Raw genomic sequence first — 19,178 nt, 5'->3', positions numbered from 1 at the left:
GCTGTTGTATCTTTTAACCACGTAGGTTTAGTTTTGAGAGTTATTTTTGGTTCGTTTCGTTCTAAACCGTCACTCCCATCCTGCTATTACCTCTACATTGACTTCGGTGCCACCTTGAAGCGGAATTGTGCAGGGGAGGGGGAAGAGAGAGAAAACCGGTTGGACAGGTAAAACGTAGAGGCTGGACTAGGTCGGGTTTGTTGTCACCGTTATATTCAGACGCATGCGCGTTGTTATCTGGTTCCTCATGAAATGTGTACCTGCGCTGCAATCAGCCTCTGAAATGCGTTTTCTTGTCCGTCGGTTGAACAGTTTGGACTATTTACCTGACACCAACATCACCATTCATCGTGACAAAGTTATTTAGCTTCAGGTGGGCTTACTTTATTGGGGACATTTCCAAGGAATACTTCGCGAACTTAGAATAGCGGAAGACGGCGGAAGGTGTAAACCGAAGCGGGCAATATAGTGGGAAACTCCTCGGAAACCTGTGCAGGTACAAAAGTTAGGAGTGAGAAAGGGTGCACATACAGCGAAGTAGCGGCTTTGCTTTTTTTGGACTTTTAAGTATACGCATCTGCAGACATCACAGAGGACCTTGCGTTTGAATTGTATGTATTGAGCAATTTTCACAAAAGTACAGTTGAATTTTGAGATAGCGGAGAAGGACCTCGCGATTACACCATGCCACGAGCTTTTCTGGTGAAAAAATCGACTATTTCACCTGGCAAGAGGACATGGAGGGATCTTCCAGATCACGAACGAGGAGACATTTATATTCCAGGTGAGAAAATAAGAAAGCAGCCTTTTCCCGATCACAATCCGAATAACGGTACGGATGGATCAATTGGCACAGTCAGAACAAACACAACAGTTAACTGACAGGTAGTCAAGAAAAACTAAGTAATAGGCCCAGTGCGGCAAAATACAATAAAGGTTGTTTTTTCTCAGATTTTCGAGAATACTTATTCAAGGCAACTTAACTGATCTTTTTTATATCAGACGAAATTAAACGTGGAACTCGCCTAAATTATGAAGAATTCGGTGTAAATGTCTGAACAACTAACGTATTTATTCCTATAAAAAGTCCGTGTTAAGGTTTAGTTGACCTTCAGACCCAACTGTCTTCCTTATAGCATAAAACTCATTGCAACACAGTGCGGTGCCAGTGTAAAAACCGTTTGTCGTTTTAATCCATTCTGGATGAATATATAAAAATCAGAAATAGCACTATTTCGTTTTATATGGGGAAAATGTAACTTTTTAGATCTTTTAATATAAATTTAGCAATTGTCATTGCGATTATTTTGCAGACATTAATTTAATCATTCATTGCTGTTGCCTTTTTTGCCTTGTATGCGTATTTATTTTACTTTTCCTGGGAGCACACCAGATCATATTACGGTCTTTCACCTAACGGAATAGACACTGTTCATTATGACCCCTATCCTCAGTCTGCTACCGAGTGCTTTTTACAACACACTGATTTTCACACTGTAGGTTTCTGTAGAACCATATTCTTAAAGATATCATTTTATTTCATGTATCTATTTAAGTCTGTTTATTTAAAAAGAATTTATTTAAATTATTTAACAATTTTGATTTGTATGCGTTGTGATTTGTATTCGTGCTTCTGGGCAAAAATCGAACAAACCTGAATTCATTGCCTATGTAGCATTGATTCATACAGGTAGGCAATATGTCAAGAGGTTGTTGTACCATTTGTTGATATTTCGGAGTTTTACCTACCTGTCACTAAACGGTAGGCTATATGTCCGTTTTCTACAATTGCAATACACAGTCCTGATAAACGAAAAATGCACTTTCTTTATTTCTCTTGTGTCATTAAGCCAATACAGCATCCGTTTTAACGCGTCGCGGTCCTCGAGTTTGTCGCTCATTATATGGTTTTGGGTTAATGTTTACAGCGGTGAAGGAAATAACGGGCTTCGCCGCGCTGACTCCCTTTTCCCGCTACACCCTTGGCAAACACACACACAGTGTACCTTTCACCTCACTTTTCGATATCTGTTGAACAAACCTGCATCACATGCATTGTTATATATTTATCCACGTCGCCTACCCATTTTTATGACCCGCGTTTAAACCCAATCATTAACCGTTGTTCAGTTGCCCCAATTTTATTATTATGGAAATAAAAGGCTTAAAACTGAGTCATTTAAGATAAATAATGTATGTATTAGTCAACCAAATATATATGTAGGCCTATATATACATTAGTAAACGATAGTGCTTTATGTTAAGTATATTTTAGAATGCATTTCACTCAAATCAAACCAGAATAGTCTGTGGTCTCCTTTGAAAATAATTTCCATGTGTTTTTGTCGCTCATCCTTCTGTTATTGTGTGTGCTGGTGATTCACGGTATTAGCAGCAAACACACGGCTTGGTTGACATCGAAGGGAGGGGTTGACAAACAGCAGAGCAAAACAAAAAAGAAAGAATCACTGCTATGTACTTTTTATTTGACTTATTGCTTATGTGAAAATTTAAAGAAACTAAATAAAATAAAACGTATTCCCAACTGTACCTTGAATATCTTCCTGAATTAGAAGATTTGAAGTGAATTGAATGAGTCTTAATTTGGACGATGTGGTGGTTGTGACTACTAGATTGTTGCATGTTACCGTTAGCTAAAGCACACATCAGATATTTGCATTTTAATTTGCAACCCAGTAGATTGTGCCACACCAGAATCAACAGCTTCTTTGTTCAGACTACTGCTGTAAATGTTAATGTCCATCTGAAATTTAAAAATAAGGTGCAATGCAACCAATTATCTTTGCTTATGACTGAATGATCTCTTCAAAAGACAGAGAATGGGACAGAGGAACCACTTAGTTATAAACATGATAGTTTACCAGCAAACATTTGCAGTTTGTCCAACTGATGTATTGTGTTGCTTGGAGGTTTGTATAAAGGGAGCTCAAGCCTGTGCCTCTAGCCCAGCTGGTCCGACTGGTAAAGCCGTAACAGGAGTGGCTTGACTTCAACCCAGCACAATACACTCACACACTCATGCACACTAGCCACCCACCCACTCACACTTGCATTCTCACACACCTGGCCCAGAGGCACAACTGTCCCCCTCTGCCTCAAGAGGCACATACACACCCAGTTTCTGATTGTCTTGCGATCACATCTTTCATCTTCAAAATACCAAGGATGTAATTCATACTTGTTTAAAAAAGAATAATTGTTCTGGAATATTTTTTATGGGCTACCTGATCTTGTTGGAATGGCTTCATGCGGCTTATATAATGCTAAAATGTTAAATGTATGTCACTTCGCACTCTGAAATGCTCTGAAGCAATGTTTGAGTTTTTGCTTTGGGATGGATAATAAAAAAAATCTATTTGACACGATGTAATAAACTACAACAGAAGTTTACATGAAACATCACTGTCTTTGTGTCTGCTACAGCCTCAATGTCTCCACTTGCTCTCCAAGAGGAGACAGAAGCCAGTCCGGCAGAGGTTGCCCTCTGCCTGTCCATGCGCAAGGAGCACAGCATGTATACAAACAGCAAGATGTTCACACATGACCCCTGTGCAGTGGTTCCTGCAGCTGAGCTCCCATCCTCCACTGTTCTAGGTTCAGAGACAGAGCACATTCGAAGCTCACACAACAATACATATGTCCGCACTAAAATAAAGGTGAGGCCTTTGGAAAAAGTTGTTTACTTTCATCATGTTGATCTTAGATCTGGTTACTGCAGTCATGACATAAGCAGTCATATTCAGCTATGTTCACTGGACTTTTGTGTGTGTGTTTGGGGGGGTTAAACTCATATCACTTGTCAGAATGTTTACAATGCCAATAATCCTGTCTTTTTATTTCTCTCTTTGTTATCTCGCTGCAGGTGACCACAGGTGAGCTTCCCATAGAGGCCCCACCCACTGTTCCTGCTATAACAACAGGTCCACCTGTTTCTATAGCAACCCCTTGCCCCCTGTCTGTCACTAAGTTATCTTCAGTGCAGGCGGGTGGTGGCACCTATGTTTGCCAGGTGTGTCAAAAAGTTTTTCAATTCCTGCGCATGCTAAATAGACACCTCAAATGTCACAGCGAGCAGAAGAGACACTTGTGTGATTTCTGTGGAAAGGGCTTCAATGACACCTTCGATCTCAAGAGACATGTCCGCACACACACAGGTACAATTGATATAAGTATTTTCATTTTTAACTAAGTATTTAGATGGACTTTAGTTACTTAGGAGTTGCTTGTTTGTCACCTTTTTAAAACAGATATACTCTTATCTTGCTCCTGCAGGTGTTCGTCCATATAAGTGTAATCTGTGTGAGAAGGCCTTCACCCAGCGCTGCTCTTTGGAGTCCCACATGAAAAAGATTCATGGTGTCACACAGCAGTATGCTTACAAGGAGCGTCGCAGCAAGCTGTATGTTTGTGAAGAATGCGGCCATACCGTGCCTACCCAAGATTCTCTGCTGCGCCACCTTCACAATGAACATCCAAACAGTAATCTATTGCGGGGCAAGGGGTCAAGGAGACATTTGGCAGCAGCGGACTCTGGCAAAGAAGAGGTGTCTGAACCCAGTTCCCCTCTTTCCTTTAACAGTGATGATAATGTAAGCTCAGGAGGGCAATAAAGAAAAGGATGATAAAATAGGAATATTTTTTTACACATTCTGATTTGTTGTTTCATTTTGAGTACAGATGTGAGAGAGGGTGGAATGAAGTCATCAAAATGGGTATTTTTTTAGCTGTTATGTGTTTGACTGTTTTATTGCAGTAAACTAAGATTAGGTTTACATTTTTGCTGAGAATCGGGCTGTCCTTTTGCCTGTGAAATTACAAAATGTCTACTGCTTAGTGTGTACTTCAGTTTACCTATTATTATCATTATTTTATTAAAACGTGTAATATTAAACACCACTCAGGAGAAAAACAAATGAATGTAACATGATATATGTGTAGCAGGTTTTCAACACTTAAAAGAATATTATATGAACTCTGCAGGGGCTGAAAATGATATTTCAGATCTGTTTTGTGGTCTCTGTGGGATTTCGTAAAGGGGACATGTTTTGTTGATAATTATTGTGGTCTGTAATATATACTTGCATATATAAAACAAGTAATAAAATATATTTAAATTAATCTAGCTGTACTTGTATATTTTTGGGTAGGTTTGAACATTTTAGCTCTAGATTTTATACATTTACCTTCAAATGTAACAGCTTTCTTGTAACTTGTTTGGGCGTTGTGTGAAGTTTTTGTACTTTTTGTATTTACATGAAAAAAACTGTTATATTTAATTTCATATCACTGTTTGAAGAATTACATGATGTTCTGTTTTTTGTGATCGTCTAATGGAGTGTGTGTGTTTTCAACAGACCTTCACAATAAAGTTTTTTGTTGATGGTTTTAATAAAAGAGTGTAGTCCATTCACTTCAATACCTCATCAAAGCACATACACGTTAATAATCGGAAATCATTTATGACTTAAGAACTGTTACAGTTATAAAGCGTTTTACAATTTGCATGAGAGATAATAAATGAGAAACAGAAGAACGATTCAGTGGGTGGGTGTGATGTTAGCGGATTCCAGATCCTTGTTTGGTCTTGTTCATGGAATTCAATGGCTGTCTCATTGTTGGGCCATCGGGCATTAACGGCTCAGATATGACTATCCCTTTAAAACCGTTATTTTAAACAACGCCAACAAATTCAGTACCACCCTTTCAAATAAAAATATTGCACAACCATTTAATATAAAGCGAAGGGTAGTTCAGGTAAATTATAGCCTTGAGCTAAAATACACTGCAAGACTTTTGCTCAGATTTTGCCCAGATTTCAGTCTGGACTTGTTGCAGAAAGTCTGTTCCAGTCTGCAGATTTGATCAGTTAGTGTGTTTCTATCTGAAACTTTAAGTCTAAGTGTAAGAAAACATTATCTCAGGTCTTGTAGTGTATTCCAGCTATTAATTGTGATTTAATATGATTTAAATGTAAACTGCAATAATGAATCTAAACAGCGGATTTCTCCTATTATGTTCTAATTTATAGTCTTATTTTTCCTACCGTCAACCCTTTGAGTGGCGCTGCAAATGTTTGACTCGAACGGAAGTGACGCAACTACCGTACTTTCGAACACACAGGCGGGGAACACGGGCAAAGAAACAGCAGATCATAATATTGACATGCACGATTATTTTAGGGCAACGACTAATAGAATTACGCAAATAACCAAAAGTGCCTTTAGCATGCGCGCACATTTTGTGTAATCTTATATCCATCGAGCAGTTAAACACGGCTTTCACTTTTTTGTAACGCGATTACGTCTGTTGTATAACTCGCCATCTTCTAGGCAATTTACATCTCTTAACCCGTAGGATCGCATGTTCACCAGAGCGCCGTAAATATGGCACCCGGTCAGGTGCGTTTGGGTCGGAAGCGTCCTGTACCGTCCTGCCCGAATCCTCTATTCCTGCAGTGGTTAACGGAGTTGCGTGACCACGCCAAGGAAAAGGGATTGAAAACACAATACGTATACCAGAAGGTGCACGATTGTATTGGATATTTGGTTACAATGTGTTGTTTAACTGAATGCAAATAAATACATTGCAATCGGACTTGGTTATGCATTAACAGGCAATAAACTCTTTGAAAAAATATCCCCTCCCACTGAAAAACGGGAAAGAGGCGAAGATCCTGCAGAATTTTGGTGACGGGATCTGCAAGATTTTAGACGAGCGACTTCAGAAGCATTGCCTTAAAAACGGTGAGGCACTTCTGTGTATGACAGTTAAGAAATTGGATCAAGTGTTTATTGATCATTATCGTTTCATCTTATACTTTCTTCGTTTTCTTTTTCTGTAAAGGTTCCAATGCCCCGATCCACCTGGCTACATTGTGCAATAGAAGCATCATGGCAGAACCTTGCAAGGATACTCCAGGTGTTAGTGAAGGACACAAGGTTAGTTTAAGGAAGAAATGAGCGCATCCACTTATTTGTTCAGGTGCTATTTGGAAAGTAAGTGATGAAGACGGTGTTACATTGTAGAAACAACCACAAAAAGGAGTGCTAAAGAAAAACACAACTAAGACAAGGAGAGATTACGTGCCACAGAAGAGGTCTGGGGGTTATGCTGTATTGCTCACACTGTATAGACATGCACAGGTAAAGCTAACACACTTACTGTAGTTGTTTTGAGATCCAACTTTGCTGTTTCTCTATGCCCTAAAAACTTTTCACTTTATTTACTGTAGATGCCTGGCAGTAAAGGCTTCATGTTTAGAAATGAACTACAGACTGAAGCACAAGCTCTGTGTGATAAGTCTTTTACAGTGGTAAAACAAAAATACACACATCTACAGATTTATCATTGTAAATAATGGCTTACATTCTAATCACTTCATTTACCCTATATTTGTCTTTTCACACTACACATAGCCTGATCTTGGTAGCAAGTACACTGCTTGGTCTTCAGTAAGCACACTTATTCAGAAAGACCTTCTGGTGAAGACTCACAGTCCTGCCAGGTAAGATGTAAAAAGTTAAAATTTAATATGGATAGACCAGAGAACAAAACCTACAATATGATAACAAAAATGTAATATACGATTTGAATACAATAACAAAAGCTCTATACAGTATAAATAAGATCAAATAAAAATGTCACTATACCCAAGTACAAATGGCATAAAGAGCTTGAATCTTTCTTTTATCATGATTGGTTTCAGGTTTTCGTTGACTGAACATGGTCTAGCTTTAGCTGAGAAGCTGGATTCAGAAGAGAGAGGGATAGATAAAGGTCCAGTGGAGGACAAGAGTGAGGAGGAGAGTTCCGGGGATGGGGCGGATGTTGTGGATTTGACTATAGAGGAGGAAGAGGATGACAAGGGCATAAAAGAGAAGTGGTAGGTACTACACACAGGTTAACTATTGCTTTGTGTGAGACCTTCCCATTTTTTTTACTTTATCATATAATATTTTAAGCATATTAACTTAACTTGACTCACAGCTCCAGTAAGTCTCCAGAAAGGTTTGTCAGAGCTCTTTCTGTGAACCATGCCAAGAATCAAAATTCTGGTTCAGATGCCTCTGCAAGATCCCAGGCATTAGAGATGGGGAGAAGAGCAACGAGTTGGCATCTTCTTCCTGGCTCTTATGAAATAGTTTTATGTGTTGACTTCATCGAGACAACCGGGTAAGAGAGAAGGGTGTACATGTGGTATGATTTTCCCATTAAATTGATTTAATTTAATGTGGTGCTTTTTTATAGAAGCGTCAAATTTTTATTTTAAACTCAACAGGGGAAGCAGCGCTCGAAAACAAGAGTTGGTCAAGGAGCTGCAAAGGAACGGCGTGACCTTTGACATCAGGAAACTAAACGTAGGAGACTTTCTTTGGGTGGCACGTGAGAAAGTGACACCTGTGCCTGGTAAGCACACATACACTTGCCTGCTTTGTATTTTGAACTTGCCAATTGTATTTTATTAGGATGCCAGTAATGACCAGAAGTTGGCAGTGTTGCTCTTTTTAGAAGAAATCTACACAATTACAGCAAACGTTATATTGTTTATGTAAAAACAGTTGAATTTGAAATGTTAAATAATTGTTTTAATTGAGGCGGAATAATTGTTAACAGATATTGTTGTAGTAAAATAATGTATTTAGTGAGCTTTCAGAGTCATTTTCTGTCTTCTCTTAGGGCAGTTGCGTCCACCTGTGGGAAAAGAGCTAGTCCTTGATCACATAATTGAGAGGAAGAGGATGGATGACCTTTGTGGAAGCATCATAGACGGACGGTTCAGAGAGCAAAAGGTTTGAACCGTGATAAAGAAAGATAGACTTGGGTCTAACTTGGTCTCCTTTGTCTCCTTTGTTACGTTTTCTGGTTTGCAACTCTACATACAATTTGTAAATACCATAAATACTTTCCCTCTCTATCGCAGCATAAATATTTTCATGTTTTTTCTCCTGCCCTTCCACACTCACAGTTCCGACTGAAAAGGTGTGGTCTGCGTAAGCCCATATATCTAGTAGAGGATTGTGGATCGGCGGCAGCTCATCTCAGTTTACCTGAGAGCACATTACAACAAGCTATAGTCAATACACAGGTAAAAAAAACTACACCGGGTGTACAAACAGTCATATGCAAAGTATGTCAATGATTATTTATTTTATTTTTGTTCAGGTGGTTGATGGCTTCTTTGTGAAGCGTGTACAGGATGTAAAGGAGTCTACTGCTTACCTCACCATCATGACCAGATACCTCCAGAAACTTTACCAGGTTTGTCTTATTACAGACAATAGTTGCCTTCATTCGTACAGTCTTTCCTAGTAAATTACTGTTAAGATAAGTCAACAAGTGTCAGACCCTTTCAAGAATACTCGTTGATATGTCTTTGCATGTTCCAGTCCTATATATTGTAACATTACCAGAACATTTGCGGTATATTATTATTATTAAGGGTTCCATCCCTTTATTAAAGTTGATCAAAACACTTTCCATGTATTTGCCGCTTTACCCACGTCCTTTCTTTGTAAACATATGTCCCACATGTTTCAACTGCAGGTAGCATCTATGAACTTCTGAACTGTAGGTAAAAAAAGCGAACTTGTCTGGGTTAGGGTTAATACCAACTGCATGAATGTAAACATTTGTCCCAGACATGAAAACCTTAACAAAATAAAGACTTCTGACATTCAGATAAAATTGTTGCCCCTTTTTCAGATGATGTGTTGATAGGTTAAGAGTAAAAAGAGTTACCAGGATCTGAGTATGTGCAAATTTGGTTTTCTTTTGATTCTCTCTGTTCTCTCCATTTCTCTTTCTATTATGAAACTTTATTTAAAGCGATAGTTCACTTAAAAGTGTGTTAATGTAGCTTAAATTGTTTTACCTGAAACAGTTCAGTCCTTGGTGAAATTCTAATTTAGGGTGAACCAACTTTTAACATATTTTTGCTCATCCCCAGAATTGCACGTTGTTCTGTCGCTCCAGAGAGCTGGAGGGGTATGGAGAATATGAAATGGCACAAACTGAGAACCTATCCTGTTCTCTCATGTCCTTCACAGAATTTAACCACGGGGCTATTAAAAACAAGGTAATTTGAAAACATAATAGACACATAAAAAAAAGATTTAGTGTTATTTGAACTATTATTTACCAATCCATTTTTTCTCATACAAAACAGTGTCAGACAGTAAGGGAAGTTTTCGCAAGGCAGCTCATGCAGATCAGTGGAGTCTCTGGTGATAAAGCGGCAGCTATACTTGAGCTATATGGCACAGTCAGCAGGTGTGACTCACTGTGTTTACAAATCTCATGTCATAGACACTCATTAAATCACTCATTTACATTCCGTCATTACAGACACTCAAACATAAAATGATTACAGACCTCCATTCACTGTGTTCCATTAACAGTAGTAAGCACCTGTAAATAGATACCTTGAATGAATGAGGCATTTATATAGTGCTTTTTCAATCATATGAGAGGGTCTCTCCTCACCCACCACCGGTGTGCAGCATCCACTTGGATGAAGCAACGGCAGCCACCTTTTTTAAGATAGGAGACATAGAGCCCAGATGGTGGAGGATTATTACGAGGCCATTTGAGGGAATCTGGCCAGGACACTGGGGTAACACCCCTACTCTTTTATGAGAAGTGCCATGGGATTTTTAATGAGTCAGGTTTAACGTCTCATCCGAAGGACTGAGCTTTTTTTTACAGTACAGTGTCCCCATCACTTTACTGGGGCATTAGGACCCACACATACTACAGGGCGAGCGCCCCCTGCTGGCCTCACTAACACCACTTCTAGCAGCAACCTAGCTTTCCCTGGAGGTCGCCCATCCAGATACTGACCAGGCTCAGCTTAGCTTCAGGTGGCAACCAGTCTTGGGCTACAGGGTGATAAGGCTGCGCGCTTATTATGTATAACCTTATGTTTCACAACAATTATTTGGAATTCTAATGACATTCTGGAAGTCATTTGGCATATTTTGTTATCACATTACAATTTCTTGTCCACATTTGTTTTGAAAATTTGGATTTTGATACAAGTATTTCTCCCTTTAGTTTATTGAAAGCATACGATCAGTGTTCCAGTGAAACCGAAAAAGAAAAGCTACTGTCATCCATTAAATATGGAAAACTTAAAAGGTTTGTTTATTGATAAAATGCTCGCACCATTTAACAGTGTTTGTTTGTTGAAATGTTTGTTATTAAATGTTCGTTTTTACTGTAGGTCTACCTATGTTTTAAACCTAATCCATTTGTTTAAAGCAAGTGAGTATATCATTTTGTTTTGTATTTATTTTCAGAAATCTTGGACCAGCTTTAAGCCGTACTATATATCAACTTTATTCTACACATGGACCTCTATCATAGACTGATACCTTAATAAAGAGACGGAGACTGCGTGCCTGTAAATCTAGAAATTGTGATTTTGTTGTTACTGTACATTTGTTTTTCTGAAATAATGTTTAAAGGTGCTAATAAAGAAATGTAAAATATATATACATGTGTGAGATACTTGACTATTTTGCTATACTTACAGTCTGCGAGAGTGTTGCTTTTTCATTTTGCTGTTCAATTTGACGGTTCCAACCACAAACTGCAAACATGCTGAGCGAGAGCTCGGATCACTGAAGCGTCCATTTCAAAAAGGCAGAATTTGCATTAAATTGAGGAACAGAATTAAAAGGATGACGTTGGTGCAATGAACTGGGACCAGTTACGATATTTTAGTGCAGGTGGGTGACATCAGTGCTCAGAAAACAGCGTGGCTCTGCTGTGCAGGAGAGTGGAGGGGGGACTCCGCTGACGTCCTCTGAATCTCGCTCAAGGAGAAACACGCATATCGACAAAAACAAGTAGGGCGTCCTGAATTCAAGCTGATAGCTTTCGTGGAAATGTCTTTGCTTTTTTGCTGGCTGCATCCATCGTAGCGATGTGCGTGCGTGTTGTTACAATCGATGTATTCTAAATCCACCCTCTGTTATATACAGCTGGATATACAGCCACGACAACATCATCAACAGAGTAGAATGATGAAGATGTTAGTGAAATGGTCAAAACCGAGAGACTGTTTGAGAGGACATGCGTGCACTTGATGTCTGAAGGGCGAGAAAAAGACTGAGCGCGGGTGGATAATGTAGCGACTTCAGCGATCACGCGACTTCGCCCAGTCTACCGCGCTCGAGAAACCGTGTCTGCTCCGGTGGTGGATGGGGCAACTCGCCCGTAGGGGAAGAGCAGGTTGTGGGCCGCCACATCCTGAACCGCCCCTGACTGTCCCTAGAGTGACGGGAAAAGGATGCAGGACGCGACGGTAGATGGAGAAGAGCCCATTCTGAACGGGGCTGGTAGGGAAGAGGTGAGACGAGGCGGTCCAAAGACATTGTACATACTGTCGTTTGTCAAACTTCGTCCGCATAGCGGTGTTGTTTAGCAAGAGACCCAGTGTTACATGTCACGACGTGAAAAAGCCACACGGTGTAAGTTATTTAAGTGTAAATATCAAGGCATCTTTAACGTATCTGTCTGTTTGTCGTATCTTTTCTGTCTAGGCTGCAGTCCGTCGATTACCCCCAAAATATCTGCCCCTCATATGATGATGTGGCTCCTGCTCAGAAAGTCAAATTCGCCATAGCGTCCCTTTACAAAATATAAAAAATGCTGGTGCCGTGGTACAGGGAACTATTGCATTGTAGTGCAATGACATTTCTAGGCACTTTCAAAAGTTGTAGGAAAATGCAAAAGAGAATTTCATAGCTGTAGATCTTATTGTGACTCACTGTGCACAGCACAAACACTAGAAATATATGAAGTGGTTTTTTTTACAGTCCTTCTAGAGTGAGGTTTCTCTATCTTTTCCTTCATATCTTGACAGTGTGATTCCCTTGGGGCTGTTGTTTTACTACCAGTTCATTTGGCAGTGTCTCTTCCTCTTTTACTCTCCGTCTAAACGCTGTATTTAGTTCTCTACCTATAACAGCCGTCATCTTCAATCTGATACATGTTGTCCCACAGGTACAATATCTGATGAAAAGAGGTCTATGTTGTTCCAAGGCAGAAAATGACTTCAGTTTAGTCAACAAATCTGCGACAAACCCCAAGACCAGAGTCAGCACTGACCTCCAGGCCCTCTATATTAACAAACTACAGCGTTTCTCTTTTCGCTGTTCATTCATTGGTGCTGAGTTAACCTCCTGTCTCTTGTTACATGAAGATCAATAGAAATGGAGACAGCCAGAAAGGAAGAAAGTTGCAAGTCATATCAGAAATGCAGTTATAAATTAATTTAGATGGCAGCTGTAAAAGGCTTCAAGAGATAGCGTGCTATTTCTGTATATTGCTGTGTGGCATGGGCAGTTGAAATTGTATGAATGACTGAAGTCAAACAACAGATGCTGACAGTACCTGGCTTCGCCATTTGTTAGTATTCCAGCCAACAAACGTATCTTTCTGTACAGATATGTTTGTTTTTGCTGATAGTTTCCTCTGCGTTTCTCGAACCCGCTTTCTTTTGAAGTCTGGGGCGGTTTCACAACCAAGGATTATCTTAAAGGGGTCATATGACACGTCTAAAAGAAATATTATCTCCTCTTTTCCCCGCCTCTTTGAAACGGGCAGATTTTTTCAAACCTTATCGCTCTGAAAAGCGAGGTGTGCTATGATTGGCCCGGTAACCAGTGTGTAGTGATTGGTCGAATACTGCAAGTGTGTGACGGAAATGTAACGCCTTTTACCATATTTGGAACATCAGGTTCCAATGTAATTGTACTGACAGGTACGCCCACCTTATGTGCGTATACATTTTGGCGGTCTTAGTCAAATCATACCACACGAACTGACGTAGATTTGTGTGGGTGTGGTTACACGAGTCCCTGGTCTGGGTGAGCGTTCGCTTTAAGATAGAATGCATCTTTTGTTCCGACAATTTTTTGAATTTTACGTGTCTAATACATGCATGGACAACTTACAACACGCCAAAGACACAGAAAAACACGTATTCGTGCAATATGATAAATGGGGACTTTGTTGAATTAAAAAACATACTTTACAAAAAACTGGGACTAGGCTTAAGCCCTGTACGGGAAACCGCCCCTTTATTAGTCAAATCGAATTATTTTTGTAATAAAAGAGTATTGGAGAGGATGTTTGATTTTGAAAGTTTAGTACACTGATTTGTTTGTGTGTTATAGAGACAGGTAGCAAATGAATGAAATAGATACGTTTTAAATACATCACCTAAAATAAGCTTAAATTAAAGCAGTTTTTAATGTCATGTGACACAGAGCTTATTCCGGTGGTTCCCAAGCTGGGGGCGGGACCTGGACCCCTGGAGGGGCCGTGAAAAGGCATTATATTACAATAATATTTTATAATATATACGTTTCTTATCTTCATACTGCTTTCTGTTAAAAGCTTGCTTAGAAACTATCCACTTAGATATACGTCCTCTGCATGTACAGGTGAAATAAGTTTATATTGAATCAAACCAATATAATTCAATCAATTTGCAGGTAAAGGACGTTTCATGAGAGTGTCATTATGTGGGTGTATGTAGGTGGTGGGGATCCGGTGGGGCTCGAAAACATTTTTCTCTACAAAAGGGATTCGCAAACGAAGTTTGAGAATTTATCCTGTCATTAGATTATGATTTTTAAGATTATTTTAAATTAATATTTGGTACTGTGACATTAGTCAGAACTCAGAATAGAAGATTCTTATGTGGTTGGTTGGCTTGAATTAATAAATTGAAGAACCCCGGACAGATTAGCCTTTTAAAGGGGTTTAAAGTATGGGTGTTTACTGGCCCAAAATGACAGTCTTAGATTACCTCATGCAATTTGCATAATGAGGTCATTTTGCATAGTAGAACAAAAGCTCCTCAGCCAACATACAGTAAAGGTAAGAAAATACAAAGAATACGAAACGGAACAAATGCATATAATGTACACAACAGTAAAATAATGTTTCATAATAACAGCAGACAGGGTTGCTGAAGAGTAAGCATAGAAGACATGTCGACGTTTTTGAAATATTCTTGTCACAATCTGAAAATCTTAAACATGTGTGTAATACATCTATTGCTAATAATGCTCTGTCCTTCCACTTCTCTGCAGCAGTGTCCAGTGAAGCAGTCGTTAGCTGCCTCTTTGTGTCGAGAGTCTCACTGGAAGTGTCTTCTCCTCACTCTGCTCATGTTCGGCTGTTTCGGTACATTGGTCTGGTGCAAGCTGTGCAAGGTTCCAGTGCTACCTCCAACAGAGCCAGAAGCCGCAGTTGTTGAACCTGGAGACCCTTTTTCAACCGCAGCCAGCGCCAGTATCTACATCCCAGATGAACTGGATTTCGCCGGTCCCTGTTCCAATGGCTACATTTATATTCCTCTTGCTTTCCTGGCAATGTTATACGTGGTCTATCTGGTGGAATGTTGGCACTGTTACTCCAAGACAGCCATGCTGGCTCAAGCAGAGGTTGCAGAAGTGTATGAGCGTGTACAGAGGCTGCAGCAGGCTACGCCCTGCATCTGGTGGAAGGCTATCAGCTACCACTATGTGCGACGGACCAGACAGGTGACACGCTACCGCAATGGGGATGCTTACACCACTACACAAGTATATCATGAACGTGTAAACACGCATGCCGCAAGCTCAGAGTATGACTACGCACGGTATGGCGTTAAAGATGTTTCTAAGGAACTAAGGGGCTTGATGGACCAGCCGGCTGTACGGCTGCGCTTTACCAAATGTTTTAGTTTTGCTAGTGCTCGGGCAGAGGCTGCCTACCTCACCCAACGTGCACGATTTTTTGGAGAAAACGAAGGACTGGATGACTACATGGAAGCACGGGAGGGCATGCACTTGAAGAATGTGGACTTCCGTGAGCACATTCTAGCCTTTCCTGACCCAGGCAGGCAGCCCTGGTATGCCAGGCTTAAAGTTTTCTGGCTGGCCTCTGTTCTGCTCCTGTCTTGGCCACTTCGGGTTGTTGCGGAGTATCGCACTGCGTATGTGCACTACCACGTAGAGAAGCTTTTTGGTGATTCTGATGATAGTAGAGGTGACATTACTGAGAACAGTGCCAGCAACGAAAATGGACCTGGAAACGGTGGCGGAGGCATTGGATCAAGCTATTGTGCCATTTCACGTGTCAATACGGTCGACATGACAGAACTGGAGTGGCACATTCGCTGCAACCAGCAGATGGTGCCCAGCTACTCTGAGGCCCTGTTGATGGATCCTGGTTCAGGTGCCAACCAGGGCACCAACACTCCTCCAGCGGGACAAGGGACTAACTCCTCAACGGCTGGCCCCACACTTCCAGTGGCCTTTGCTTCAGCTTACTTGCTTCAGAGCTGCCCTCGCTGCCGTCGTACCACAAGCAGTGCTTCCCTTCCTTCCAGATTGAGAGGCCCAACTGTGTCTGTGCTGAATGGAACAATGGCTGGGATGAGAGCTTGCGGGCCGGGAGCAGGCCACGGAGTCCCAGGGAGGCTGGTCCTGAGCAGGAGTGGCTTCTCATTGGGGCGGCTTCATGCTCCTCGGCCATCTTCCCTCTTCCACTCCCGGAGTGTAGGTGGAGGACTAGCAACAAGGGCAGAAGAGGGAAGTGGAGGCTTTTTAGGTTTGGGTTCAAGACAGGATGAAGAGAGCAGAAGAGTCCTGGAAGGAGAGGGAGAGGAAGACGAGGAGGTGGGACATGATATACAAAGAGAGGAAGAAGGTGAGAGGGAAGGGGATGAAAGTGAGCAACAAGAGGAGGTTGAAGATGAGGAAACAAGGGAAGGAGACAGACCTCCTACATATCAGGATGCCTTCTTCTTTCCCGTGTTGATAGTGCATGGAGAAGAGAGTTGCCATTCAGGTGGGGACATTTCCTGAAGTACAGAAGAATGTTTTGAAGAAAAAGTCCGAAAGATTAAGGTTTGCTCTAAAACAGATCTAAGAGATTAATCTAAGACTGGTGAACAGTGATTTCTTATAAACAAAGAGCAATGTAAAAATAAGCTTGAAACTAAAATCTATGCAATGAAGAAATAGCAAGAGTGTGTTTTGGGGACATACATAACAAATGAGGCAAGAACTTCCCATATGTTGGACCTCTTCTGATCACTCTATAGCAAAGTCTTCCAAATATTACATTTGGCAGACGCTTTTATCCAAATCGACTTACATAGCATTATCCTATACATGTTACATAGGTATCTGCAATCCCCTGGGATCAAACCCACAACCTTGCGTTGTTAACGCAATGCTCTTACCACAGAGCTACAGGAAAGCAAAATGACTCACAACAAAACAGTATGACTGTATAGTGCAGGTCAATAAAATATCAAATACTTTTTACAAACATTACCACAGGAAGAGGATTTTCACCACAAATATTTATTGTTAATTGATTGATGTCCCTGGTTGCATCCGCCATTCCATTCAAAATGGATCTTGGTTAAAACTAATGGATGTCATTATTATTGCAGGCAGTTCAATTATTTTCTAGCAATTAAGAGCCTTTTCTAAGGTTCTATAGGCTAAGTCTCATTCATTTTTATGATTTCATCCTGTCTCATAAAATGAGTAAAAGTATGTGGAGATATAACTCTTGCTTGTTGTGAAGTTCGTACTTAGTGTTCTGTTTACTGTTTAACAGTTTATGTGTACGTATATCGCCAATTTTGCCTCATGATGTGACTCACAAGATCACCTCGCAGACATAAATAATGGTTCAGCATGTTGCCCTCCATCGTAGCCTCAGTGCTCATCTTTGGCTCGAGTTTCACGTGTATAAATAGGCCATTCACTGATGAGACTGCTTAGGGTGCCAAGATACATCCATCTCCTGCTAACTGCGCATATGAGTGGAGTCTTGTGAGACACATCTTAGTAGCGAGCTCATTGCAGAATACACATGCAAATGTTTGTAACGATCAGAAAATTCCTAGGTGTGGTGCGCTTCAACCTGCAAATTCACGATTACACAAGTCAAGTACACAGGCTAACATAGTCCTAACATAAGCATGCAGTCATGATCTCTCATTTATCCTTAAGCAGGGTCGATAAATGTTGCAACTGCACTGCAGATTATTCCAAAACAACTTTAAGATAAAGAAATTGTTCTTCGTGGACAGTGTCAAAATGTTCTGTCACAATGTGAATGTCGATCTACAGTAATGTGCTGTCTATGTAAATCACAAAGAGAATGTAAATATGTCATCAGTATTTTACTGTGCAGTGTTTCATTCATTTACCACTTGGTAATACCCAAATGTGTTAAATATGGAGTCTATTACTGAATGACTTAAATTGTAAAATTAAAAATGCTATTTCTAGAATTTAAAATTGACTTGAAATTCTAGAAATGTAATGCACTTCTTGCAATGCAAAGTTTTTGCATAGGAGAATGATGTTCAGCATGTGTGTTTGAAGACAATGCAGGTTTGGATAAGAACCCTTTACAATACTTTAACGGTAGCACTACAATTAGAAGCAATATTTTCCTTATTGTGACAAATGCCACAATATTTGCCACAAATGATGGATCATTCCATATACAGTATATTTCATTTGTTCAGCTAGAGTGAACAGGGACTTTATATTTGTCCTCTAAATTAGAAGGTTATTAGAAAGTAAAATATAGAAAGAGCAAAAATATTGTGATGCCTCACGCCTGGATTACATAAAAAAATGAAAAGGCTATATTGTATGTGTGTTAGAGCAGAAGTGTGAAATGATTGTCACTCACAGCTGATGATCATTAAAAGGTACACAATAAATCATACAGCCTCATCTAATGTCTTTTTTGTGTCTTGTTCAAGCTTCCAACCATTAATGATTATTTATTTACTTTAAAATAAAATTTTATTTTGAACAAAACTGAAGTTAGGAAAACAATGTTATACATGTACGTAGCCTATTGATTGGAAGGACTAACTTAATAGTGTGCAAACTTAACTGTATTTATGTTAGAGAATAGTAAGTAAAAAGTTTTAGAGCTTCACGATAAACATTTAATAATGTAACTTAATGGCCATCATTTCTTTTGTTTTTCAATAGATGTTTGATTATAATATATAAAAATATCAAGGCCTGGTTTCACTGACAAGGCTTCGCTTAAAGGGATACTTCACCCAAAAATTTAAATTCTGTCATCATTTACTCCCCCTTAGATTGTTC

At 40.0% G+C, this 19,178-nt stretch overlaps 3 protein-coding genes across 6 annotated transcripts; all 3 read left to right on the top strand.

Annotated features, from left to right (window-relative positions):
* Positions 1 to 239: 239 nt before the first annotated feature.
* On the top strand, positions 240 to 5,408 carry ovol1a (ovo-like zinc finger 1a). Of its 2 annotated transcripts, XM_079474681.1 has the most exons (5): positions 240 to 784; positions 3,445 to 3,677; positions 3,884 to 4,175; positions 4,294 to 4,610; positions 4,699 to 5,408. In XM_079474681.1, the coding sequence occupies exons 1-5, from the start codon at positions 685 to 687 to the stop codon at positions 4,702 to 4,704; spliced, it is 948 nt and encodes a 315-aa protein (XP_079330807.1). In that variant the 5' UTR covers positions 240 to 684; the 3' UTR covers positions 4,705 to 5,408. The 2 variants fall into 2 exon arrangements, with proteins under 2 accessions (XP_079330807.1, XP_079330806.1); XM_079474680.1 differs by having other exon boundaries at positions 551 to 784; positions 4,294 to 4,771.
* A 662-nt stretch (positions 5,409 to 6,070) lies between these two features.
* mus81 (MUS81 structure-specific endonuclease subunit) lies at positions 6,071 to 11,543 on the top strand. Of its 2 annotated transcripts, XM_079464772.1 has the most exons (16): positions 6,071 to 6,542; positions 6,635 to 6,764; positions 6,865 to 6,959; positions 7,047 to 7,163; positions 7,253 to 7,333; positions 7,437 to 7,525; positions 7,727 to 7,903; positions 8,008 to 8,193; positions 8,300 to 8,427; positions 8,698 to 8,810; positions 8,987 to 9,106; positions 9,184 to 9,279; positions 9,968 to 10,096; positions 10,187 to 10,290; positions 11,074 to 11,157; positions 11,319 to 11,543. In XM_079464772.1, exons 1-16 carry the CDS (start codon positions 6,405 to 6,407, stop codon positions 11,383 to 11,385), a joined length of 1,854 nt encoding a protein of 617 aa, XP_079320898.1. In that variant the 5' UTR covers positions 6,071 to 6,404; the 3' UTR covers positions 11,386 to 11,543. The 2 variants fall into 2 exon arrangements, 1 of the variants encoding a protein (XP_079320898.1); XR_013787152.1 differs by lacking the exon at positions 10,187 to 10,290 and having other exon boundaries at positions 11,319 to 11,511.
* Positions 11,544 to 11,765: 222 nt separating this feature from the next.
* Positions 11,766 to 18,790, top strand: LOC306898883 (transmembrane protein 151B). 2 transcript variants are annotated; one of them, XM_079464756.1, is made up of 2 exons: positions 11,766 to 12,373; positions 15,129 to 18,790. In XM_079464756.1, exons 1-2 carry the CDS (start codon positions 12,314 to 12,316, stop codon positions 16,887 to 16,889), a joined length of 1,821 nt encoding a protein of 606 aa, XP_079320882.1. In that variant the 5' UTR covers positions 11,766 to 12,313; the 3' UTR covers positions 16,890 to 18,790. The 2 variants fall into 2 exon arrangements, with proteins under 2 accessions (XP_079320882.1, XP_079320883.1); XM_079464757.1 differs by having other exon boundaries at positions 11,790 to 12,494.
* Positions 18,791 to 19,178: the final 388 nt, after the last annotated feature.

The sequence above is a fragment of the Barbatula barbatula genome, assembly GCF_947034865.1.
Source record: "Barbatula barbatula genome assembly, chromosome: 1".
In the NCBI taxonomy this organism is placed as follows: Eukaryota; Metazoa; Chordata; class Actinopteri; order Cypriniformes; family Nemacheilidae; genus Barbatula; species Barbatula barbatula.
Note: the sequence above shows the minus strand (reverse complement) of the source record. Positions and strands in the feature narration are given on the sequence as shown.